The sequence below is a fragment of the Lynx rufus genome, unplaced genomic scaffold (genome assembly GCF_022079265.1).
Source record: "Lynx rufus isolate CCGP_SWC_20201006 ecotype Redwood Valley unplaced genomic scaffold, mLynRuf1.p SCAF_4, whole genome shotgun sequence".
NCBI classification, from domain to species: Eukaryota; Metazoa; Chordata; class Mammalia; order Carnivora; family Felidae; genus Lynx; species Lynx rufus.
Genome location: NW_025814856.1, coordinates 110,944,217 through 110,955,935, shown reverse-complemented (window position 1 = coordinate 110,955,935; position 11,719 = coordinate 110,944,217). Strand labels below are relative to the sequence as shown.

The following is an 11,719-nucleotide window of genomic DNA, read 5'->3' as shown; positions in this document are numbered from 1 at the left end:
AAATCATTGTTATATTTCTGGGGTTAGGCAGTCAGTGAAATGTAGTAAAAATTCAGAATAACTGATTCTTTGTTGTTTACATTTAACCAGTTGTGTTTATACTCGACCTCCAGAATCCTTTTAAAGTTACTGTTAAATATTGTTAAATATTTATTTAAATACTGTTAAATTAAATACAATATTCATTGGCTACAATTTAGATACCTGTTAAGTATATATACATATATATATATATATATACACATATGTATGTATGTATATATATATACATATGTATGTATGTATATGTATAGATATTTCCTTAAAGGATGAAGAAGCACTGACCACACACAGACCAAATTTTTACAGTGTTCTGCTGTAGATTCTTGCCATTGTATTCAGAATATGAAGCCAGCCAATTCCAAATAATTCAAACTATTATCAGAAATATTGCATTGCCTAATCATGCACAGTAAACAAGGTTTACTTTGCACTGCAGAGATTGTTGGTAAGGTGTTGATGTTCCCTTGAAACAGCTTTTCTAAGGATATTAGAACCCCACATAATTCTCTATCCATTGCCTAAATGCAATGTAGAAACCCTGGTTGGTGCAAGGTAAGCACTGTGCAATTGTTAACCGCTGTGGGATGACAGCAGGCATACTTGTCTTCTTGTTGGTTTTATGAAAGGAATGCATTCACAGTTTACCATCAAGCACTATATTGGACATAGCTTCCTTCCGTAGATGCAATTGGTCAGGTTCCTTTCTATTCCAATATGCTTACAATTTTTCAAAATCATGGATGCCACTAAATTTCTTCTAATACTTTTTGTGCACCTGTTGGAATGATTAAATGATTTCTCTCCTGCAATCTGTTAATGTATTCAATCATTGGTTTTCTTAAATTATGCTAACCTTCCATTTCAATCCACTCTGGTGATGATATATAGACTTTTATATGTATTGCTGGATTTGGTTTGCTAATATTTTAGTTAGGTGTATTTATGTTCAAGGGTGAATTTGGTGTCCAATTACCCTTCCTCTTGGAGAATTTTTCTTGTTTTGGTCTCACAGTTTTACCAATTTCAGAGACTAGTTGGATAGTATTCTTTGTTTTTCTTTTTTTCTGGATTAATGCTTGTTGGATTTATATATATGGACTTTAAAATGATTGGAGACCTTGCCTGTCACATCATCTACTCTTGGTGTTTTCCTTGTGGGATAACTGTAAACTACGGATCACTTAATTTTAATTTTACTGCTTTAATATTTTTAATATTTCTTCTTGAATTGATTTTGTTGAATTATTTTTAAAAATTTATTCATTTTAGCTAAGTTTTGAAATTTAGTGATATAAGTTGTTCAGAAATCCTCTTAATAACCTTTTGATTTCTGTCATTATGCCCCCCTTTTCATTTCTAATATTTGTGAATTTCCCTGTTTTGTCTTAATAAATATTCTGTGTTTTTCTATTTGTTAGTAATTTATTGTAAAAAGTTTCTAGACATTTGATTATCTGTATTGTATCTGTTTTCTATTTAATTTTTATTCATTTCTGTTCTCATTAGTTTATTTTTACTACTTTTCTTGTGTTTTGTCTGTTATGTCGTATTGTTGCTTAGTTTATTAATTTTTAATTTTATATTATAAAATTTCTTAAGGCAATCGGTATTTAAGTAATGCTTTACCTATGCTCTACAGGATTTGATGTGTGATACTATTGTATTTTATTATCTTTTAATTCTAAATATTTCCAATTTCCATCATGATTATTTTTTTATTTATTGGAAGTATGTTTTTAATTTCCAGATATATCATGGCTTTCTAATTATTTCTGAATTAATGTGTTAAACTCAGGTAATGTGGTCTGCATGATATAAATCCTTTGAATTTTGGGGGGGCTTGCTTTCTAGCAACTTTTATAAATTTATCTTTATAGATAAAACATTTGTTAGGTATAATGGATTTTATGTGTCCATTGGATTAAAATAAGTAAATATGCTGTTCAGATCTGTAGCTTGATATTTTTGTCTGCTTAATCTAACAATTGCTGAGACATTACAGAAATCTCCCACTAATGGATAACTATGATCTTGTAGTTATTTTGTCGTTTTGTAAATTCTTTATATATTTTGATCTTTGTTATTAGTTGCATAAAACTTTATAAGTTTTGCATCTACCTAGTGATTTAAATTTTTTATTAGTATATCATCACTTGATGTATTTCTTGTAATGTTTTATCTTAAAATCTGTCTTATCTTTCATTACTTTAGCTAATCCAGATTTCTCTTGGCTTATGTTTGGCTGACATATCTACCATTTGCAGTTAATATTTGTTCCCATCTCCATGCACAAGTGATGTGTGTTTTCCCTCTACAAATTTGCCTGATAGGCATTTTCTATAATGCAATCATATACTATGCAGTTTTTTACATCTGGTTTCTTTTATGTCTGGTTTCTTTAACTCAGCATAATTTTTTGACATTTTTTCATTTTGTAGCAAGTTTGCTTCTTTTCATTACTGAATATTATTCTGTTTCTGGCTGTGTTTAAGATCTTTTCTTTGCTTCAATATACTATGATAGTATTATTTATCCTGCTTGAGGTTCACTGGGATTTGTAAATCTAAGATTCTCCAACTTCTGTAAAATTCCCAGTCATCATCTTTTTGAATACTAACTTCCACCCTATTCTCTCTTTTTTGTATTACTGGAACTCTGATATACATTGATATTAGGCTTTCTCATTTTATCCCTCATATCCTTTAATTTTTCACCATATTTCCTATCCTATTCTATTTTCTGGACTATTTCTTTAGATTTTTCTATGAATTCATTTGTGTTCTCATCTTCCATTTTTAATTTCTTGTTAAACAAATTTGTTGTTAATTTTTTGAGGTGTCTCTTTTTCTTTTTCTTCTTTTCTTTTTCTTTCTTTCTTTCTTTTTTTTGAAAGGGAATGTTACAGAGGCAGATGGGCAGAGAGAGAGAGAGAGAGAGAGAGAGAGAGAGAGAGAGAGAGAGAGAATCTCAAGCAGGCTCCATCCTCGGCAGAGAGCCCAGTGCAGGGCTGGACCCCACAACACTGGGATCAAGACCTGAGCCAAAATCTAGAGTCAGTCACTCAACCAACTGAGACACCCAGGTGCCCCGTACACTGACTTTTTATATCCAAATATATGTATTTTTAATTTCTACAAATGTTATGTATTTCTTTGTTAAACTTACTGTTTTTTTCTTATTTATACATTATTTCTATTTCTAGTTTCTTATACATTGTTTTATACACTTTATATTTGATGTCAGATAATTCCAATATCTGAAATTTTTGCACAACTAAATCTGCTATCTGTTGTTTCTGATAACTCTCACTCATGCTGCTCCATTTCCTCATATGCTTGGTAATTTTTTTTTTTATTTTGAGGCCATGATCCTTGATTTAATGAATTCTTTGAGGTGTGACTGTAAATGTATTGCTTCAGAGAATATTTGCTTTTGTTTGTTCTTGGCAAGTTTGGTTAATAATTCACTCAAGTGGTGGAGGCAGGTAACTGTAGAGGGAAATGATATTACCACTATCAGATATGGAGTTTTGTTACTTCTTTTTTCTTTCTTCTATCATTTTCATGTTATGTAACCATAGTCTAGGAAAACTAACATCATATTCTAATTTTTTCCTTATCTGAACTTTAATTTTTTTCATTTCTAATTTAATGTTCTAGTTATCATAAAGAAGCAATTAAAGACTTTAAGCCAGCTGAGGGAGTTTGAGGCCAACTATGTATTACTGGTGAATGCCTTAAAAAGCCAGTGTTGAACAACTTTAACTAAAGGCCAAACTTGATGATGAGCTAATGAAACAGACACTTGTCTCTTTACTTTATAGGGCATGGCTAACGACTGTAATTTCCTCTTTATATCCTGCATGTTGTAATGGGTGATGTCATCAGAAAATAATCTCTTTCTGCATGGAGAGGTATTAGCCCTTGGATGTTACTCAACCCACAAGCTAATTAAATCCTTATCGTCTGTATCTTTTCTTCTCTTTCCAAAATTATATAAACCATTTAAATATATAAATATTTTATAGACCTTATTGTTAGGGACATCATATAACCAAGTAGTTTTTTTCCACCCACTTGCCCAAATGTAACAAAAGCAGCATTTTATACATGGATTGAAAATTATATTTTACAGTAAAAAGAAGCAGAAGGACAGCATTAAATCTGAGTCAAATTCACAACACTTCCTATTAATTGCTTACACAACGCATGTATTTGAGTACTTTTCCAATACATTTCATGATGTCTTCTGGGAGAAAACATTTCTATATTTAAGATGCTATCATTATCTGTAGTTTAGGGACTACTAAAATTAGTACATTGAAAACCAATGCTGTCATATATTATAGGTGTGATTTTATTTTATTTTTTTTTTCTTTTTTCTTTAAAGTTTATTTATTTATTTTTGAGAGAGAGAAGAGAGTGAGTGAGCGGGGCAGGGGCAGAGAGACGGGGGATAGAGGATCCAAAGCAGGTTGTGCGCTGACAGCAGAGAGCCCCATGTGGGGCTCAAACTCACAAACCGTGAGATCATGACCTGAGCTGAAGGCCGTGGCTTAACTAACTGGGCCACTCGGTGCCCCTTAAATTTTCTAAGTAGCCCCATTAAAAACTGTAAAAAGAAAAGGATGACGTTCATTTTAATATTTCAGTTAACCAAATATATCTAAAATATCTTTTCAACGTGTAACCAATACAACAATTATTGATGAAACAACTTATCATTCTTTTTTTGGTACTAAGTCTTTGAGACCTGGTGTGTATTTCACACTTCCAGCACATCTCAATTCAGGATAGGCACATTTCAAATCTTCAGTAGCCACATGTGGCTGGTGACTACGGTATTGGGCAGTGCAGGGCTAGAGCACAGGCCCTGGTGAAGCCCTCCAGGTCCCTCCTCTGCATGCAATGATCCCTCTAGGTTGAATTCCAGGAGAGCACCCAGTGATGTTACAGGCAGGAGAGGGTTCAGAATGGGATCAGATGCCGGAATCCCAGCTGGGTTTTGCTGATAAAGAGAACTGGAAAGCAAAGGGTAGGGTGGCGTGGGTGGGGAACGTGTGTTAAGGTCTGAGAACTGGGAGGAGGCCCTTCGAAGGGCACGGTTATGCAGGAGGTATGAGAACTTGGTGGAGGGCCGAACCCTGCCACACGGACAGGTGGGACCTTACCTGGGGCGACCCCTGAGCTGACGGCTGTTCCTTTTCTGTCTTCTCGCCCCCCACCCCACCTGCCAGCGGTAGTCCTCGGCCTGCCCAGCGCCTGGGCCGAGGAGGCGTGCACGCGCACCTGCCCGGCCGCCTGCGCCTGCAGCAGCACCGAGCGCGGCTGCTCCGTGCGCTGTGACCGCGCCGGCCTCCTGCGGGTGCCGGCCGAGTTTCCGTGCGAGGCAGCCTCCATCGACCTGGACCGGAACGGCCTGCGCTTCCTGGGCGAGCGGGCCTTCGGCACGCTGCCGTCGCTTCGCCGCCTGTCGCTGCGCCACAACAACCTGTCCTTCATCACGCCCGGCGCCTTCAAGGGCCTGCCGCGCTTGGCCGAGCTGCGTCTGGCGCACAACGGCGAGCTGCGCTACCTGCACGCGCGCACCTTCGCCGCGCTCAGCCGCCTCCGCCGCCTCGACCTGGCCTCCTGCCGCCTCTTCACGGTGCCTGAGCGCCTCCTGGCCGAGCTGCCCGCCCTGCGAGAGCTCGCCGCCTTCGACAAGCTGTTCCGCCGCGTGCCCGGCGCGCTGCGCGGCCTGGCCAACCTGACGCATGCGCACCTGGAGCGCAGCCGCATCGAGGCGGTGGCCTCTAGCTCGCTGCAGGGCCTGAGGCGCCTGCGCTCGCTCAGCCTGCAGGCCAACCGCGTCCGCGCCGTGCACGCAGGCGCCTTTCGCGACTCTAGGTGTGATTTTAAAACAACAAACACAAGTGATTTTCTTCCACCAAAATCTTTCTTCCAAACAACGTAAATTTTTTTTTTGTGAATTTGGGGGGTTTTCTTTCCTGTGTTAAAAAAAAAAAAAAAAAGGAAAAAAAGCCTGGCCCAATGTAGGTGTTGAATAAACTTAACTTTTGTAGTTAATTCATGGGAATTCATGTTACATATCTTTTTTTTTTAATTTTTTTAACATTTATTTATTTTTGAGACAAAGAGAGACAGAGCATGAACGGGGGAGGGGCAGAGAGAGAGGGAGACACAGAACCGGAAGCAGGCTCCAGGCTCCGAGGCATCAGCCCAGAGCCGGACGCGGGGCTGGAACTCACGGACCGTGAGATCGTGACCTGAGCTGAAGCTGGACGCTTAACCGACTGAGCCACCCAGGCGCCCCTCAGGTTACATATCTTACCTGATATCACAATTTTTGAGGCATAACTTCAAATTCTGTGGTTTCAGGAAAAATATTTTTTAATTCAAATAGTTATTCTTCACAATACCTGTAGTAGTAGGTGGTGAGGTTGAGGTTTGGGGGAACCCTGCCTGTTATGGCATCCCAAACTAGGACTGAGGCTCTATGGAGAAATTAGATATAGTCCCAGCCCAAATTATTTTCCCCTAGACCGAAAGAATATGTCCATTTGAATATGTGTTTAAACTTATTCATGTACCTGATATAAAAAGGAACAAATATTTCAAATTCTTAAAGTTGTCCATTTTGTTTAATTTTTGAATGGATGATCCTCACACAGCAGCATAAATGTTCCTTTAAGCATGTCAAATCTCACTCTCCATAACAGGGTACCTAGTGAGCACGGATTTATTTCTTGTTATCTACTTAGCAATATATCTGCCATCTTTGGCATAGTGGGGGGGGGGAGGGCAGGGCAGGTTACAGGGGTGTTGGTCACTGACAATTTCAACTCCTGGAAGTGAAGGCCCCAGAGGCCAAACCATCTTGAGTTGGAGAAAATTACTAGGATTGACACTTTATTTACACTAATGTAGTCAGGTATCCGCCGCCACCTCAGAGTTTTTAAAAATTATTTTTGTTAAAAAAATTTTTTTAATGTTTATTTATTTTTGAGAGAGACAGAATGCGAGTAGGTTAGGGGCAGAGAGAGAGGGAGACACAGATTCCGAAGCAGGCTCCAGGCTCCGAGCTGTCAGCACAGAGCCTGATACAGGGCTCAAACTCATGAGCTGTGAAATCATGACCTGACCCAAAGTTGGTCGCTCAACAGACTGACCCACCCAGGCGCCCCTGCCAACCTCAGCTTTTAAATAAAAATGAAGTAATCTTATGTTTGAATGCAGATAGTGGGTCCTGGTATGTTATGGTTTCAGTTTAGCAATACGAATGGAGGTGAAGGTAGTGTAACTATGATTTCAAAAGGGAGAAGAAATGGTTTACTGAAAAAAGGAGATTATGTTAGATTGTTATGGACAGAGGATCATTTAAGATGGATTAAGCACAGAGAGCCTGGATGGCTCAGTGGGTTAAGTGTCCATCTCTTGATTTCAGCTCAGGTCATAATCTCATGGTTCGTGGTTTCTAGCCTGGCATTGTGCTCTGTGCTGACAACATGGAGCCTGCTTGGAATTCTCTCTCTCCCTCCTTTCTCTGTCCCTCCCCTGCTCCCACTCTGTCTCTCCCTCAAAATAAATAAATGAACATTTAAAATAAAGATGGATTAAGCAATACTTTGAGGAATATACCACTTGTGATAAGGCAAGTTCCTCCGTTTAATCTTCTAGTTCTGCAGCCATATTTATAATAGTCAACCAATCTATTAAATTATTTTAAAAAATCTTTTTCTTTTTCATAGTAACATCTCTACTTTATGACCCCCTTTATAACCCCTTCATTCCAATCCCCCTGTGTCTTGTTTCCAGTATCCTCTCTGTATCTTTGAGGATATTTTATATGCTTACTTTCAAATATTGTGTTTGGTCTACACATACATAATTTTTCTTGTAATGATTATGCTCCTAAGATGCCACATTGCTCTTCTCTTTGAGTTCATGTTTCCCAGAGCACATTAGCTGCCTTAGATGGTCATGTGTGAAGGGACCCTCTTGATGAGTTTAGTTGGTGAGGTGGTAGTGGTTGTTATTTTTCTCTACGAGAGCTTCTTAGGAAAGCCCTTGGGATGTGGAGGTGGGGAAAGTGGGAGGATGGGAGGAGGAAACGCTTAGGGGTGGATAGATTTGCTTACTCATGTTGTTAATACTTTACTTCTCAGGCCAGCTAGAGCTGTGCCCTAATCACTCTCTACCACCTCCAGAGGACACTGGACTGGTTCCTGCTTTCTTGACTCATGGTGGGGATGGGCAGGGCAGCACTCTGCCTAGAGTAATGGAGGAGAGAGAAAATCCTTCTCTGTCCTCTGTCCTGTGTCCTTAAGTCTCAAGGGTTGTCTGAGTGCTAATGGAAGAAACTGGAAAGATGGGGGATTGTGAGACACAGGAGAGTGGCAGCTGCTGGATGACTCAGTGGTGTGGCTGGACCTCTGGCGGAGCAAGGAACGAGGAAGTGCATATTTGTGCAGTACACACCACTACTTCCTGGTTTTTGTTATCACTAAATTGGTTCCTGAAAGTACTCTCTCCTTTATTTCTCTTTCAGTACCCTTACCTGAATAGCATGTGTTAGCCTGCCTGGAATGAATGAACAATTCCAGAAACTTTGCCTTGGACCCTTACCTTCATTGTCCTATCGTCCACAGCAGATTATGTATCTATTAGTGGATCTTTTGTGTTTCATCATTTATGTTCTCGTCTGATGAGTAATCTATTTTATTTTTGAGGCAGCTGATGTGGCATTTGTATCAACAGGCAGTTATAAAAACCAAGCATCTGTAAATCCTTCTGATAAATATTTGTGAAGTTTCAAAATCCTCAGGTCTGATAAGTGTAAGTCAGTCTGCAAGACTGTCTCCTAGAAAAGCCTTCTGGAGACACAGTAGCACTTTCTGGCCATGGGACCTTCCTTGTGGGGGTAAGGGGTAGGGAACTCCAAAGAGGCTTCAGCAAAGACAAATTAGCTTTCAAAGAATGCAGGCACTTTGAGATACTGATAGTAAACTTGATTGAGATCAGCCAAAAAAGCCTCGCTTTTGGGAGTGGGAGAGTTGGATGATTAAAAGTCTGGTTCAAGTCTGGCCAAACAAGAGTCCAGAAGAGAAGTCCCTGAGGCTTGCTCTCCTATTCTCATAGGACAGAGGCAAAATTCTATATAAAGTATTATATGAGGAGGAAAAATTTAAATGAAGATTATATAAATTTAAAACTATAAATATACAAAATAAGTATACTTTATTTTTTTTTTAATTTTTAATGTTTATTTTTTTTTGAGAGAGAGACAGAGTGCAAGTTGGGGAGGGGAAGAGAGAGAGACACACACACAGAATCCAAAGCAGGCTCCAGGCTCCAGGCTCCAAGCTGTCAACACAGAGCCTGATGCAGGGCTTGAACCCACAAACGGTGAGATCATGACCTGAGCCAAAGTTGGATGCTTAACTGACTGAGCCACCTAGGTGCCCCAAAATAAATTTACTTTAAAATAACTATAACCTTTGGGATATTTTACTGGGTTTTGAACATGGATGGAAATATCCCCCTTTTTTATTCAAGCCCTCCCTAAAACTAGCTGACTTATTAGCTAAAAAGAAAGTAAAATTTAAACTGGATCAACTAAATGGTCAGGACTCAGTAATGTAAGATTAAAAGATAGCTTTATTTTTTTTCCTACCATTTTTGAAAACTTCTCTGTCAGATATTCCTTCTTCACACCTAGATGGTATTTTCTGGCCACTTTCAGTTTCATTTTTCAGGGATTAAAACAGCAGTCTGATCTAAACTGAACTTCTCAGATCCATTTCAGCACTTTTCCCTTGCTCTTGGGCCTGACTCAGAAGGTCAGGAAGCGGTGTGTTGAGTCTTCTCTCTTTCTTAGTTTATATCTTCCTGACTTCCTGACTTCCATCCTTTCCCTCTGGATTTTTCAGAGTTAGATGGGACAGAGGAGTAAGACATATGGGGCAAAAGAAGAGTCTTATTTAGTTGGTGCTGCTTGGAGATCTTACTCAGCTCTGTCAAGTGCTCTCTGGTATGGCAGACTCCTAATGCTGGATTTTTCTTTTTTTTAAAAGAAAATTAATGTTTATTCATTTTTGAGAGACAGAGAGAAAGAATGCAAGCAGGGGAGGGGCAGAGAGAGAGACAATCTGAAGCAGGCTCCAGGCTCTGAGCTGTCAGCACAGACATAAGGCTTGAACCCACAAACCATGAGGTCATAACCTGAGCCAAAGTTGGATGCTTAACTGACTGAGCCACCCAGGTGCCCCTAGCTCTTTCTTTAATAGGGCATCATTGGGCTGTTTTATTGTCAACAGTCTGCCCCTCCCCCATCTGTGACACTGCATAGACTTGCTGTGAGAGATGTTCTCTCTGGCTAACCCATTTCATTTTGTTTTCTTTGCTATGTAGTGGTACCCACCATTCCACAGCTTTACTTGTTCTGGGCTCACTCAGATATGGCAAGTGAAAGATTGTCTTGGGTAAAGCTCCTTCAAGGTTATTCAACCTATTGGCCTCCTATAGGCTTCACACTCTGGTAATCCAGCACCCTCTCAGCCAAGAACTTTATCACCCTTTCCATTAATAGTGTCTTGAAACAGCAGCACAAGTTTCTCCAACCTAGGAAGTAGGAGGGTAGCAGAAGTGTGTGTACGAGACCTTAGCAGTCTCCCCTTATCCAGTCAAATCCCATAAAAGGTACAATTTATGTGAGTTGAATAAAGCATATACAAAAAACTTGGAGACATTTACATAGTTTTAGTACAGTATTAAGCCCAAAGGGTAACATTAAGTTTTCACTGGACAAATACGGATGGGATGGGAGTGTGGGAAATCAAGATGACAAAGCATTTGGTGAAGATTAGTTTTGGAGACAAATAGATGCATTTAAGACTCAGGTGAAACTACAATAAGGTCCACCTTCTACAAACGACTATAATGAACACTACTAATCACCAGTCTGAATCCACACAGGGGTTCCTGATTGGGTCAAAGCAAGTGTTTCAGTTACAAGAGATGAGAATGTTTTTCTCTCAAAGTGCCTGTAGATGTCACTAAAGCAAATGATTCTTTTAGCCTTGATTTGATAGTGGGGTGCAAAAAAGCCCACAAAAAGAGTAAAAAATGCTACTTTGTAAAGACCATCTATGTGGCTACATTAATGGCATCATAAAACATAGTGAAACAGCATTACAGTTCACAGTAAGTTTGCAAACTTTTCTTCCATTTTAGAACTGTGATTTATTTTAAACAATGAAAGTATATTCAGCAATACTCTAGTTTATAGCAGGAAGGAAACATCACTCCTTCATTCTCTTTTCCCTCATAGACACCTCTTTTAGGGCTAGTGGCACATCTCTTCTGTACCATTAGAGACACTGTCCTTAAGCTAAGAACATTGATGCCTCATGAAAGAAAGAAAACATCACACAGGCATTGACTTTGAAAGATCAAAGGTGGAGAAAACATTAAAAATGTGCTCAGGCCAGCATTCAATTCTAAAAGCGTTATTGTTTTTTCCCCTGCACTGGTTTTAAAGACAACTATAAATTTAAATAATGTAGAAATTTTGATCCCTCTCCTTTTAGCCAGGGAAACATAGTGCAAAATGATGAATGGAGAACCCCATCCTTGAATTTTCATAGCCACAGAGAATATTTAATAACATGAGTTAA

The 11,719-nt window shown here is 39.2% G+C and overlaps 1 protein-coding gene across 1 annotated transcript; it reads left to right on the top strand.

The window, feature by feature from the left end:
- The first annotated feature begins 4,988 nt into the window (after nt 1-4,988).
- LOC124523430 (nyctalopin-like) lies at nt 4,989-6,195 on the top strand. The gene is made up of 2 exons (XM_047095234.1): nt 4,989-5,076; nt 5,201-6,195. The coding sequence occupies exons 1-2, from the start codon at nt 4,989-4,991 to the stop codon at nt 5,995-5,997; spliced, it is 885 nt and encodes a 294-aa protein (XP_046951190.1). The 3' UTR covers nt 5,998-6,195.
- Nucleotides 6,196-11,719: the final 5,524 nt, after the last annotated feature.

Coding starts and splice junctions, on each gene's coding strand:
- LOC124523430 (XM_047095234.1), top strand. CDS start 4,989: ATGTTACAGGCAGGAGAGGGTTCAGAATGGGATCAGATGCCGGAATCC. Junction 5,077..5,200: donor AGAGAACTGGAAAGCAAAGG/GTAGGGTGGCGT, acceptor CCACACGGACAG/GTGGGACCTTACCTGGGGCG.